The 13,364-nt window shown below is 40.8% G+C and overlaps 1 protein-coding gene across 3 annotated transcripts in view; it reads left to right on the top strand.

The window, feature by feature from the left end:
• Positions 1–13,364, top strand: part of Inpp5f (inositol polyphosphate-5-phosphatase F) — a 95,030-nt gene that overhangs the window by 72,621 nt on the left and 9,045 nt on the right. For 2 of the 3 annotated variants that reach the window (XM_052197359.1, XM_052197369.1), the window contains 3 exons: positions 1,588–1,716; positions 4,213–4,330; positions 6,661–6,859. In XM_052197359.1, coding sequence (XP_052053319.1) covers positions 1,588–1,716; positions 4,213–4,330; positions 6,661–6,859 — 446 coding nt within the window. Of the gene's footprint in view, positions 1–1,587; positions 1,717–4,212; positions 4,331–6,660; positions 6,860–13,364 lie in introns of those variants that run through there. The other variant, XM_052197377.1, reaches the window with a different exon arrangement.

The raw sequence follows: 13,364 nt of genomic DNA, 5'->3' as shown, positions 1-13,364 counted from the left end.
TATTCACTTGAAAAATTAAAATGGTTTAAACTTCATGTGTAAGTAAATAGTGAAATGTCTTCTCTAAGTTCAAATATTTCATGGAACATTTTTTAGCATGCAAATATTCTTGTTACATAAAATCCTGAGAAATGTAATTTAGAAGTAAGTAGATGCGGTAGCATTTTCTTAAGTCTTCAACCTGCCAACATTTTAAGTCTGTTGGGGTATTACGTGTTTATTTCCCATTGTCCTTTGAATTCCAAACCTGCCCATCTGTATTTTGGGCTGGGAGCCTGGACCCTGCACGCTGAATTTCTGTTTAGCCAGCCCTGGCACTATGAGGTGCGGGCGGGGCTGAGCTATCAATGATGGAAAGCCACAAAGCCCTTTGTCTGTTGCAGGCCCCCCACCCCCATTAGTAGATGGCGCTCTGGGACTCAACTGGTCCCTTCCTTCCCTGTCTGGCTCTGTGGGTGGTGGCTGCTCCTCCCTCCCCTGGCTTGGTTGTTACCTCAGTGCTCCACCTCATCCTTTCAGATTCCTAACACCTGGTGACCAACTTCCTGAGCTACAGTCCAAGGTAGAGACACATACTGTAGTTCTGCTTGTTTCCCTGGCCCCACAGAGCCTTGTGACTATTCTTGGAGGACTTCGTTCTGTCTTTTCAAGTATATTTAGTCAGTACGTCTTTTGAATTTAAGCTCTGTCTTCACCATGTAGATGTTGACTCCAGGAAACCTCCCCAAACCTGCGTCTTAACAGCTTTACTACAGGGTGGTAGTGGTTGTGGTTGTGATGAGTAAATGAGATAATTCTGTTAAAAAATCAAAACAAACGACTCCCTACCACCACCACCAACTGCCCTGGCACACGGTCTGATTCTTTGGGCACTTCTTATTCACCTACTGCTCAGGGTTATTTCTTCGTGTGGTTCTGATATTTGGTTCTACTTCTTAGGCAAATTTACAATAGGCAAAATATAGTAGTATTGGCCTATTTAAAAAAAAAAACCACTGTAAATATTAAATTTATTCATCTATGGTAACTGATAGCAGCAGTTTTTATGTAATAATGATTGTTTCTGAAACAGGGCTCATTATTTACCCCGCCTGGCCTGGAACTCACAGAGCTCCATCTGCCTCTGCCATCTGAGTGACGGGACTAAAGACGCGTGCCACTACACCTGGCAGTGCTTTATTTTTAAAATCACGTCTGAGCTGGGCATGCCGTCCGCTCCTGTCCTCAGCACTCGAGCCTGAGTCAGGGGGTCTAGAACTGTAGGCAAGCTTTGGCTATGTAGCAAGACTGCGTCTCAAACATAAAGCCTGAGGGAACCAGTGGGATGGTGCAGTGGGTAACGCACTTCCACCAAGCCTGCAAACCTGAGTTTGATCCCGGGACACGTGGTGGAAGGAGAGAAGTGACCTCCCTGACCAAAAAACTCTCCACACCTCCCCATGTTCTCAACCTGTAGTTAAATAAAATCTGAAGCACTTCTTTTATACAAGGGTCCTAAATTATGTCCGCTTTCTCTCCTTTTCTACAGTACACAATTCATGCTATGGTTTCTCATATATCATTTACCCACTAATGTGTTTATTTTAGCTTAAAAAACTAGGTGTGATGCCCCCAGAGCAGCCACTACCTGTAAAATGTAATCGGACCTACCAGATAATGTGGGCTAACAATGGTGACTCCATCAGCAAGCAGTATGCTGGGACAGCCGCTCTGAAGGTAACCATCTGTAGCAGCCATTGTGGGCCATTCTATCTGAGGTTCAAAGCAAGCCTCAGTTTTGAGTATGTGTGTGTGTGTGTGTGTGTGTGTGTGGCTTGCTTCCCTGGCCCCACAGAGCCTTGTGACTATTCTTGGAAAACTTCATATATATATGTATATATGTATATATGTATATATGTATATATGTACATATGTATATATGTATATATGTATATATGTATTATGTATATATACATAAAATGTATGTATGTGAGCCCCAGATGAAAGGTCTACGGGTCTGCGTGCTTCTTTCTGGAATGTCTGTGACAGAAATCTGCTGTTAGATCAGGTGTAGGTGGCCTGTGTGGGCTGAGCAGGAGTACTTTGTCTCTGGAGAAGGCTGATCTTTTTGAGGAGATCCCATGTTGCTTTATCTTCTAGTTGTTCAAGGGAATCTGGAAATCTGAAGTTCTCTGTGCATTTATTTTATTTTGAGGCAGGGTCTTCTCTTACTATGTAGCCCTGGCTATCTTAGAATTCACTATGTAGGTCTAACTGTCCTCAAACTTACAGAGATCCTCCTATTTCTGCCTCCCCGTGTACTACCATACCTGGCTATGCATCCATTTTAAAGCTGTATACAAACAAAACATATCTCCTAGGACCTGACCTATCCTGGGATACTTTTGTCTTCTCTGAGTGTGACTCTTAAGCCTGCCTCTTACTCAGAATAACCTTGGGCAGTCACTTATCTACTATGTTCCATTCGTTGTTCAGTGGAAATACCAGGCCTTCTGTGACAGATTGTTATAGGCTATAAGGGCTGGGACTATTTCCTGACACTGAGTGTGTGCTGAAGGCTTTATTAATTTTTTGTTGATATAAATTAAGTTTTTTGAAGAGCCCATAAAGCTTCATAGAAACTTGAATGTAAATACAGTCTCAGGTAACATTCTCAGTTTATGGGCATTCTTTATGGGCAGTAGGAATTGGCTGAGTTGGTTTGAATTAGCTTTACTTTGATTTCCTTTCAAGATCCTATTTGACCTGGGGCCATATCTCTTCTAACCAAGTGTAGCTTGGTTGGTGAAGCACTTGCCTGGCATGTGTGAGCCTGGAGCCTATTCCCAGCAAAACCCAAACCAAACAAAATAAGTGGGACCAAGGCTCAGCAGACATCAGCTTCTCTAGGTTTTGGTTGAGTAATAAATATAAAAAACTTGTTTTGTTTTTAAAACAGGGCCTCTGCTTAGGCTATATTGGCACTGTACACCCGCAGCTAGAATTACCAGTGTGAGCTATCTCCTCTGGCTTGGAGTATGTTTCTGTGTCTGAGTTTATGTGAATCACATACATTTAGATACTTAAGGAGGCCAGGGATGTCATGGCCCCTGGTCCTGGAGGTCCAGGCACGTGCGAGCCGTGTGATGTAGGTGCTGGAACTGAACCAGGCCCTCTGCAAGAGCAACCAGTCCTTTTAATTACTGAGCCATCTTCCCAGCCCCACGAACATTTTCTTTTGGTTTTTCGAGACAGGATGTCTCTGTAGCCTTGTCAGTCCTGGAACTCACTGTAGACCAGGCTGGCCTCAAGCTCAAGAGATCTGCCTGACTCTGCCTCCTGATTGCTGGAATTAAAGGTGTGCACCACCATTGCCTGGCTCAAAAAAATTTTTTTTTAATAATTAAGGAAAATAAGCTCTATAAATCCTTATCCAAACACTTTTCTTCCTCTGAGTTAGAACTCTCTGGAGTCAGCATGCATGTTTTTCTCTTTGTACATGTTGCTGAACTCAGACTCTGAAAGTGGCCAGCTTGTTGGCAATGTTTTTCCTAAATTTCCTGGATTTAGTTTCCAATAAGCCTGTGCCCTAAAACTTGCCATGAAGAAACAATGCCATGATCAAAGGCAATTCTTATAAAAGGAAGTATTGACTGGGGGCTGGCGGATAGTGTCAGAGGTAGTTAGTCTATTATCATGATGGTGGGGAGCTTTTGAAATCTGGGTATGATGGTTCATGCCTGCAATCCTAGCTCTTGGGATGTGGAGGCAGGGGAATTGAGAGTTCAAGGCCATTCTTGGCTACAGAGTAAGGGCAGTCTAGGTTACACGTGAGCTGTCTCAAATCCTTTCCTATTCCCTCAAGTTTTTTGTTTTGAATATTATACCACTATGAGCCCTGAAAAATCTTTTTTATCTTTTTGGTATTTGATATATAATTGGTTTGGACTTAGAAATTCCAGAAATTCTACAAGTTGCTAGGAATAGCTTTGTCCTAAAGGGCCATCTAACTGAAGGCTTGATGTCATGAATATATATTACATATAATTATTTGACAAGCTTAGATCAGAGTCAAATCTAGTACATATTTTATTTAACTACAATACTTAGGACTTTTTAAAATTTATAATTTGGAAGCCTGTGGAACTTTTGTCTGGAACTGAAAGTCTCAAATGAATTTTGGGAACATTCTTATATTTGAGTAAATTTCTGCAATTACCTTTTCTCTGATAGGGTGACTTTACAAGAACAGGAGAAAGGAAGTTAGCAGGAGTTATGAAAGACGGCGTTAACTCAGCAAACAGGTACTACCTCAGTCGGTTCAAGGACGCTTATAGGCAAGCTGTCATAGGTAAGGAACAGGAGGGCTGCTCTTTTCTTCTGTGAGTGATATTTTGCAGAATTCTGCTTCTTGCATTTATCATGTTTTGTAATATACTTGTGTTTCTAATATATCAAAATCAAATTTTCACATGCTTAGCATTTGACAGATGTTTTTGGCTGGAGCAACAAAGTAATATATAATTACATATGAATTAGTTAGTAGTTACGCAAGTAATTGGAAAGCAGGGCTGAGGCAGCTAGCGTGTGGGATGCAGCCCCCGCACCTCAGCATGCAGAGTCTTCATACTCATTTGTTCTCTGGTTGCTCAAGCCATGCAATTATAGGATTTTCTTTTCCATAATCACGATTTAGCAAGAATTACTGATTATCCTAACTACCTCACTACTTTTTAGAAGAGGAAGCAGAATGGTAGATTACCCATAAAATTCCCACATAAATGTGTTTATTTAATTTTCAAAAAAAGTTATTTTATAGAATTAAGGTGAAAGTAGAATGTTCTGGATTAGAAACAAATATGACATAGATGATCTGCGGTCCCTAAGAATATTGTTAAAAATCTGTTTCTTTCACCTGATTATTTTTGCACATGTAAAATAACCCTAGCTACATTCCAGGTAGGACTTGGAGAAATCTAATGTAAGGAGGTACATTCAGAACAGGGTTGTAATTCAGTTTTGGAATACTTACCTAAAAAATGTGAGGCCCTGGGTTTAATCTCCATAAATAAAACAATGTTTAATTCATTTGTCATAAATAAGTACATAGTGTAATTAGTGTCTTGGATGTTTTAAAACAGTATCTCAATGCTGTAATGCTGGCTGACCTGGAACTAGCTACATAGACCAAGCTGATCTCAGACTCAGAGATCAACCTGTCTGTCTCTTGAGTTCTGGGACTGAAGGTGTACACCACATCTGGCTGAGATTTAGATTATAGTAGTATATTCAAAGGGAAAAAATATGTCTTGCTTCCACTGGCTAATGTTCCTACTTACTTATGTCACTGAGAGCCTGGGTTCTGTGCCTATCTCAGGTCAGGTATCTGATCATCTTGGTCAGATGTTTGGTCTCCTCAAGGTTGAGGGAGAGGCCAACAGCAGTAGAAGCTTATTGAGTCTGTGAGGCCCGTGGTTAGCAGATCTTCTTTCCCATAAGCCGCCTCAGATCTCAATGTCCTTCATAAGGAATGGACTCAGAATGGTTTATTACAGCTTTAGCTGCATACCCCATATGGAGGAGGTTAGCTCATCTATTAAGATTTTTGTTTGTTTTAAAATTAGATATACTTTGTATTGCCAAGCTGTTAGGAGTTCTTTGTGTATTAAGTATGCATATCCCACTCCGACAAGATGAACAGTTGTAAATATTCTCATGTGTTTATGGATTTTTTTCACTTTCTTGATAATGCATTTTGAAATGCAATTTGGTTTTTTATCTGAAAAACTCAAATTTCATTAAAAAATCGCATACACAAAATAATCTTACATTCATTTGAAGATCTTTTGCATTGAGCTTTCCCCTAGTTTCCATAGAATCTACACTAAAGATGCACTCCATGTAGTGAGGAGCTAGCCCCTCATCAGCAGGTGGGACAGTATCTCCACTGGGGATTGGGTGCTGTGCATGACTTCATCAGTCGAGTTGTCGCCTCATGAGACCCAGAAGGCCAGTTACTTTATCATCAGGTCCATGCAGACTGTCCATCGGCCTCACCTGCAGCCTCATGAGCAGCTCTCCTTGCAGGATATGTAAGCAGAGGGTGGGCGGCTGTCGGCAGACGCTTCGTCTTCCTTAACCCACAAGCTCTCAATGCATTATCAATTCCAACTGGCCTGTATCCTGGGGCATTACGTTTGCTGTTACCCAGAATACTATCTTCTTATTAGGGCTAGCTGTGACCCATCAGAATTCATCACCCAAGTATACAGTATAAAGTTCACATCTGAGATGAGGTCCATCTTGAAATATTTGTCCTCACATGCAGAGGTTGGAGAGAAATAAATAAGGCAGAGCCAGAGTAGGAAGTGGCCGATACCATGGCTAATGGTCACCAAGCTCCAGGGATGACACGTGTGAAGCCAGGGAAAGCCACATCTCTTCACCCATGAAATGTTTCCAGAAACATACAAGTTTGTAATTTTGATGACATCTGACTTGTTTTTTCTTCTGTTAGATTTTTGGTATCCAGTCTAAAAACTTGAGCCTGCTTTAAGGTGGAAAAGATTTAAGCCTCTGCTTTCTCTGATGAATTCTGTTGTTTTAAGTCTCAGAATCTGTTTTCTAGAAGATACATTAGAAGAGCTAAGATGATGACAGTGTTAACACTTTCTACCCTAGATTTGATGCAAGGCATTCCAGTGACAGAAGATCTTTACTCCATATTCACCAAGGAGAAGGAGCATGAAGCTCTGCATAAGGAGAACCAGAGAGGCCACCAGGAGCTCATCAGCCAGCTGTTGCAGAGCTACATGCAGCTGCTGCTGCCGGGTGATGAGAAGTTCCACGGTGGCTGGGCCCTAATTGACTGCGATCCCAGGTGCGCTGAAGTAGTCTCAGGTTCAGCCTGCTTCGTGTTCAGGGTTGATAAGTTATCATTACTAACATTGGCTCTCGTCCATAATGTGTGGGCTGGATTGCATGAGCATGGCAGTTTCAGTGCAAGGCACACTCAACATTTGGTATATAGTGAAGGAGTGCTGAGAGAGCATGTCAGCTAGCAAAAGAAATACTTAAATATGATACTTGATGTTAAAAAAGATTCATGCCTGGAATGGTAACTCACACTTGTAATCCCAGCTCTTTAGAGGCTGAGGCAGGAAGATTCCCATATCCCAGCCTTTGGTGGCTTCTTGAAGATACATACTAGGCTATATTGTTTCACATTCATTTTCCTGAACCAGTCTCCAGACATAAATGTACTTCTTCTTGTCCCTTAGTTCAACTTCAGGAGTAGACCTCGGGTTAGGTGTCCTGGCTAGTGTCTAGTTCATTATTAGATTCACTTCTCTTCCTGATAATAATGGCGTGTCTTCTAATTCTTCCTTGGATGGTCAGTCACCAAAACTGGTTCTGGGAATATGCATTTGCTCTTTGACTGGCCAGAGCTCCTACTGTTAGTCTCTCTTTCCTCTAGGACATTAGTGTAAGCCAGACTGGGTGCGTTTGTCAGCTTTTTAGTGCCAATTCTGCCTCAGGTCGATGTGCACTGGGGAGCGACATTGCTACCCAGCACAGAAGGGCTGTCTGAAGGAACGATGCATTGCTGCTGGAGAGGTGGCTGGGGCACAGAGGATCGGAGCTGCAGACTTTTAGAACAGATTTATGGTCTGCTCCTCTGTGACACCCAGGGCTGCCGAGGTTGACACTCTCCACTCAGGCCCTAGAAGGCTGTCTGCTAGGTTGGCCATGTTAGACAGGCTGCATTGCACAAGTGGTTGAGATGTTTGGCCATTTTCCAGCCTCTCCCCTAGCCCCCCCCCCCCAACTGTTACAGTTGTTAGAAACTGCTTTTTTTGAAGTGTTGGGATGGAAGGACTGATGGGAAAGAAAGTGAGTTAATTTTTATTCCTTTTTTTAAAATTCAATATATTATTTATTTACATTTCAAATGATTTCCCCTTTCCTGGATCCCCCCTCCCCAAAAGTCCCATAAGCCCTCTTCCCTCCCCCTGTTCCCCCATCCCCCTTCCCACTTCCCTGTCCTGGTATTCCCCTACATTGCTGCACTGAGCCTTTCCAGAACCAGCAGCCACTCCTTCCTTCTTCTTGGACATCATTTGATATGTGGATTGTGTCTTGGGTATTCCAAGCTTCTAGGCTAATATCCGCTTATCAGTGAGTGCATACCATGAGTGTTCTTTTGAGACTGGGTTACCTCACTTAGGATGATGTTCTCCAGCTCCATCTATTTGTCTAAGACTTTCATGAATTCATTGTTTCTAATGGCTGAATAGTACTCCATTGTGTATATATACCACATTTTTTGTATCCATTCCTCCACTGAGGGACATCTGGGTTCTTTCCAGCTTCTGGCTATTATAAATAGGGCTGCTATGAACATAGTAGAGCATGTATCCTTATTACATGCTGGGGAATCCTCTGGGTATATGCCCAGGAGTGGTATAGCAGGGTCCACTGGAAGTGTTGTGCCCAGTTTTCTGAGGAACCGCCAGTCTGATTTCCAGAGCGGTTGTACCATCTTGCAATCCCACCAGCAATGGAGGAGTGTTCCTCTTTCTCCACATCCTCGCCAACACCTATTGTCTCCTGAGTTTTTGATCTTAGCCATTCTGACTGGTGTGAGGTGAAATCTCAGGGTTGTTTCGATTTGCATTTCCCTAATGACTAATGATGTTGAACATTTCTTAAGGTGCTTCTCAGCCATCCGAAGTTCTTCAGGTGAAAATTCTTTGTTTAGCTCTGTACCCCATTTTTAATAGGGTTATTTGGTTTTCTGGGGTCTAACTTCTTGAGTTCTTTGTATATATTGGACATTAGCCCTCTGTCAGACGTAGGGTTGGTGAAGATCTTTTCCCAATTTGTTGGTTGTCCTTTTGTTCCTTTGACAGTTGTAATTTTATGAGGTCCCATTTGTCAATTCTTGATCTTAGAGCATAAGCTATTGGTGTTCTGTTCAGGAAATTTCCCCCTGTGTCCATGTCCTCAAGGGTATTTCCCAGTTTCTTTTCTACTAGTTTCAGTGTGTCTGGCTTTATGTGGAGGTCCTTGATCCACTTGGAGTTGAGCTTAGTACAAGGAGATAAGAATGGATCAATTTGCATTCTTCTGCATGCTGACCTCCAATTGAACCAGCACCATTTGTTGAAAAGGCTATCTTTTTTTCCACTGGATGTTTTCAGCTCCTTTGTTGAAGATCAAGTGACCATAGGTGTGTGGGTTCATTTCTGGGTCTTCAATCCTATTTCATTGATCCACCTGCTTGACATTGTACCAATACCATGAAGTTTTTAACACTATTGCTCTGTAGTATTGCTTGAGGTCCGGGATACTGATTCCCCCCCCACCCCCAAGTTTTTTTACTGTTGAGAATAGTTTTAGCTATCCTGGGTCTTTTGTTATTCCAGATGAAGTTGAGAATTGCTCTTTCTACCTCTATGAAGAAATGAGTTGGGATTTTGATGGGGATTGCGTTGATCTGTATCTTGCTTTTGTCAAGATGGCCATTTTAACTATATTAATCCTGCCAATCCATGAACATGGAAGATTTTTCCATTTACTGAGGTCTTCTTCGATTTCCTTCTTCAGAGACCTGAAGTTCTTGTCATATAGATCTTTCACTTGTTTGGTTAGAGTCACACCAAGATACTTTATATTGTTTGTGGCTATTGTGAAGGGTGTCATTTCCCTAATTTCTTTCTCAGTCTGCTTATCCTTTGAGTATAGAAAGGCTACTGATTTGCTTGAGTTAATTTTGTAACCAGCCACTTTGCTGAAGTTGTTTATCAGATGTAGGAGTTCTCTGGTAGAGTTTTTTGGGTCACTTAAGTATACTATCATATCATGTGCAAATAGTGATCCTTTGACTTCTTCCTTTCCAATTTGTATCCTTTTGACCTCCTTATGTTGTCTAATTGCTCTAGCTAGTACCTTAAGTACTATATTGAAAAGCTATGGAGAGAGGGGGCATCCTTGTCTAGTCCCTGATTTTAGTGGGATTGCTTCAAGTTTCTCTCCATTTAGTTTGATGTTGGCTACTGGTTTGCTGTATATTGCTTTTACTATGTTTAGGTATGGGCCTTGAATTCCTGTCCTTTCCAAGACTTTTAGCATGAAAGGATGCTGAATTTTGTCAAATGCTTTTTCAGAATCTAATGAAATGACCATGTGTTTTTTTTTTCTTTGAGTTTGTTTATATAGTGGATTGCACTGATGGATTTCCATATATTGAACCATCCCTGCATCCCTGAGATGAAGCCTACTTCATCATGGTGAATGATCACTTTGATGTGTTCTTAGATTCAGTTGGCAAGAATTTTATTGAGTATTTTTGCATCGATGTTCATAAGGGAAATTGGTCTGAAGTTCTCTTTCTTTGTTAGATCTTTGTGTGGTTTTGGTATCAGTGTAATTGTGGCTTTGTAGAATGAGTTGGGCTGTGTTCCTTCTGTTTCTATTTTGTGGAATAGTTTGAAGAGTATGGGTGTTAGGTCTTCTTTGAAAGTCTGATAGAATTCTGCACTAAAACCATCTGGTCCTGTGCTTTTTTTGGTTGGAAGACTTTCTATGATCCCTTCTATTTCTTTAGGGGTTATGGGACTGTTTAGATGATCTATTTGATCCTGATTTAATTTTGGTATCTGGTATCTGTCTAGGAAATTATCCATTTCCTCCAGATTTTCAAGTTGTATTGAGTACAGGCTTTTGTAGTAGGATCTGATGGTTTTTTTGAATTTCCTCAGTTTCTGTTATTATATCTCCCTTTTCATTTCTAATTTTGTTAATTTGGATACTGTCTCTGTGTCCTTCGGTTAGTCTGGCTAAGGGTTTATCTATCTTGTTGATTTTCTTAAAGAACCAGCTCCTGGTTTTGTTGATTCTTTGTATAGTTCACTTTGTTTCCACTTGATTGATTTCAGCCCTGAGTTTGATGATTTCCTGTCTTCTACTCGTCCTGGGTGAATTAGCTTCCTTGTTCCAGGGCTTTCAGGTGTGCCATTAAGCTACTAGTGTATGCTCTCTCCTGTTTCTTTTTGGAGTCACTCGGGGCTATGAGTTTTCCTCTTAGCACTGCTTTCATTGTGTCCCAAAGATTTGGATATGTTGTGCCTTAATTTTCATTAAATTCTAAAAAGTCTCTGATTTCTTTCTTTATTTCTTCTTTGGCCAAGGTATTGAGTATTGTTCAGCCTCTACATGTATGTGGGCTTTCTGTTGTTTTTGTTACTATTGAAGACCATTCTTACTGCATAGTGATCTGATAGGGGGCATGGGATTATTTCCATCTTTTTATATTTGTTCAGGTCTGTCTTGTGACCTGAACAAATATATGGTCAATTTTGGAGAAGGTACCATGAAGTGCTGAGAAAAAAGTATATTCTTTTGCTTTAGGATGGAATGTTATATATATGTATATGTATATATATATATATGTTAAATCTAATTGGTCTAAAGCTTCAATTAGTTTCACTGTGTCCTTCTTTAGTTTCTGTTTTCCTGATCCGTCTATTGAGGATAGTGGAGTGTTGAAGTCACCCACAATTATTGTGTTAGGTGTAATGTATGCTTTGAGCTTTAGTAAAGTTTCTTTTACGAATGAGGAAAATGCTTTCATTTGGAGCATAGATCTTCATGATTGAGAGTTCTTCTTGGTGGATTTCTCCTTTGACCAGCAAGAAGTGTCCTTCTGTGTCTCTTTTGATGACTTTAGGTTGAAAGTCAATTTTATCTGATATTAGAATGGCTACTCCTGTTTGTTTCCTGAGACCATTTGCTTGTAAAATTGTCTTCCAGCCTTTTACTCTAAGGTAGTGTTTGTCTTTGACACTGAGGTGCGTTTCCTGTATGCAGCAAAATGTAGGATCCTGTTTACATATCCAGTCAGTTAGTCTATGTCTTTCTATTAGAGAATTGAGTCTATTGATGTTAAGAGATATTAAGGAATAGTGATTATTAATTCCTATCATTTTTGATGTTATTTTTATATTTGAGTGGTTATCGTCTTTTGGGTTTGATGAAAGAAGGTTACTATCTTGCTTTTTCCAGGGTGTGGTTTCCCTCCTTGTATTGGAGTTTTCTACCTATTAACCTTTGTAGGGCTGGGTTTGTAGAAAGATATTGTGTAAAGTTGGTTTTGTCATGGAATATCTTGGTTTCTCCCACTATGGTGATTGAGAGTTTTGCTGGGTATAGTAGTCTTGGCTGACATTTGTGTTCTCTTAGAGTCTGCATGGGATCTGCCCAGGATCTTCTAGTTCTGGTGAGAAGTCTGGTGTGATTCTGATAGGTCTTCCTTTATATGTTACTTGGCCTTTTTCTCTTACTGCCTTTAATATTCTTTCTTTGTTTAGTACATTTGGGGTTTTGATTATTATGTGACAGGAGTTATTTCTGTTCTGGTCCAGTCTGTTTTGAGTTCTGTAGGCTTCTTGTATATTCATGGGCATCTCTCTCTTTAGGTTAGGGAAGTTTTCTTCCATAATTTTGTTGACGATATTTGCTGGCCCTTTAAATTGTAAATCTTCACTCTCATCTATGCCTATAATCCTTAGGTTTGGTCTTGTCATTGTGTCCTGGATTTCCTGGATGTTTTGGGTTACAAGCTTTTTGCTTTTTGCATTTTCTTTGACTGTTGAGTCAATGGTTTCTATGGTATCTTTGGCATCTGAGATTCTTTCTTCTATCTCTTGTATTCTGTTGTTGATATTTGCAGGTCTAAGTGATTTTCCTAGGGAGTTTGCTACTCAGTGATGCCACCAACAATGCATTTATTATTATTATTATTAGTAGTAGTAGTAGTAGTAGTAGTATGTGCACGTGTATGTGTGTATGTACATGTGCACGCATGTGTATGTCCATCCATACACAACTGTGCCCATGTGAAAGGTCTCCAGACTTGAATGGCAAGTTCTTTTTCTGGTGGTACTAGCGCCAGTGCTTTTATCCTTTTGTCCTTGAACCATAATTGTTTTTTTTTTTTTTTTTTTCCAATACCAGGGCTAAAACTAGGGACTGGGAAGTAAGGCAGGACTGTGAAAAATGCAGGAGTGAGTGTCTTTACATAAACATTTGATATTTAATTCTCTGTGCTTATTTTGGTATTTGGATTTTTAAAAGAGTGCAGTAATGCATTATCCTAAGGACTGTTTCGGCAGTGTAACAGATTTTTGCAGCATTCACTGAGGTATCGGTAATATAAAACAGTCTGGAAAGCAGTTTTACCCAGAGCCTTACGCGCGGGGGAGATCAGAACGGAGGGGAGACAGGAAGCGGCCTTGGGAACTGTGCAGTGCGGCACCGTGCCGCGGCGGTGCGCGGTGCGCAGTGCGGCAATGCAGCGCTCAGTGGGCTTCACAGTCCATTCC

The sequence above is a fragment of the Apodemus sylvaticus genome, chromosome 1, assembly GCF_947179515.1.
Source record: "Apodemus sylvaticus chromosome 1, mApoSyl1.1, whole genome shotgun sequence".
In the NCBI taxonomy this organism is placed as follows: domain Eukaryota; kingdom Metazoa; phylum Chordata; class Mammalia; order Rodentia; family Muridae; genus Apodemus; species Apodemus sylvaticus.
The sequence above is the reverse complement of the archived record's forward strand: the minus strand, read 5'-3'. Positions and strand labels throughout refer to the sequence as shown.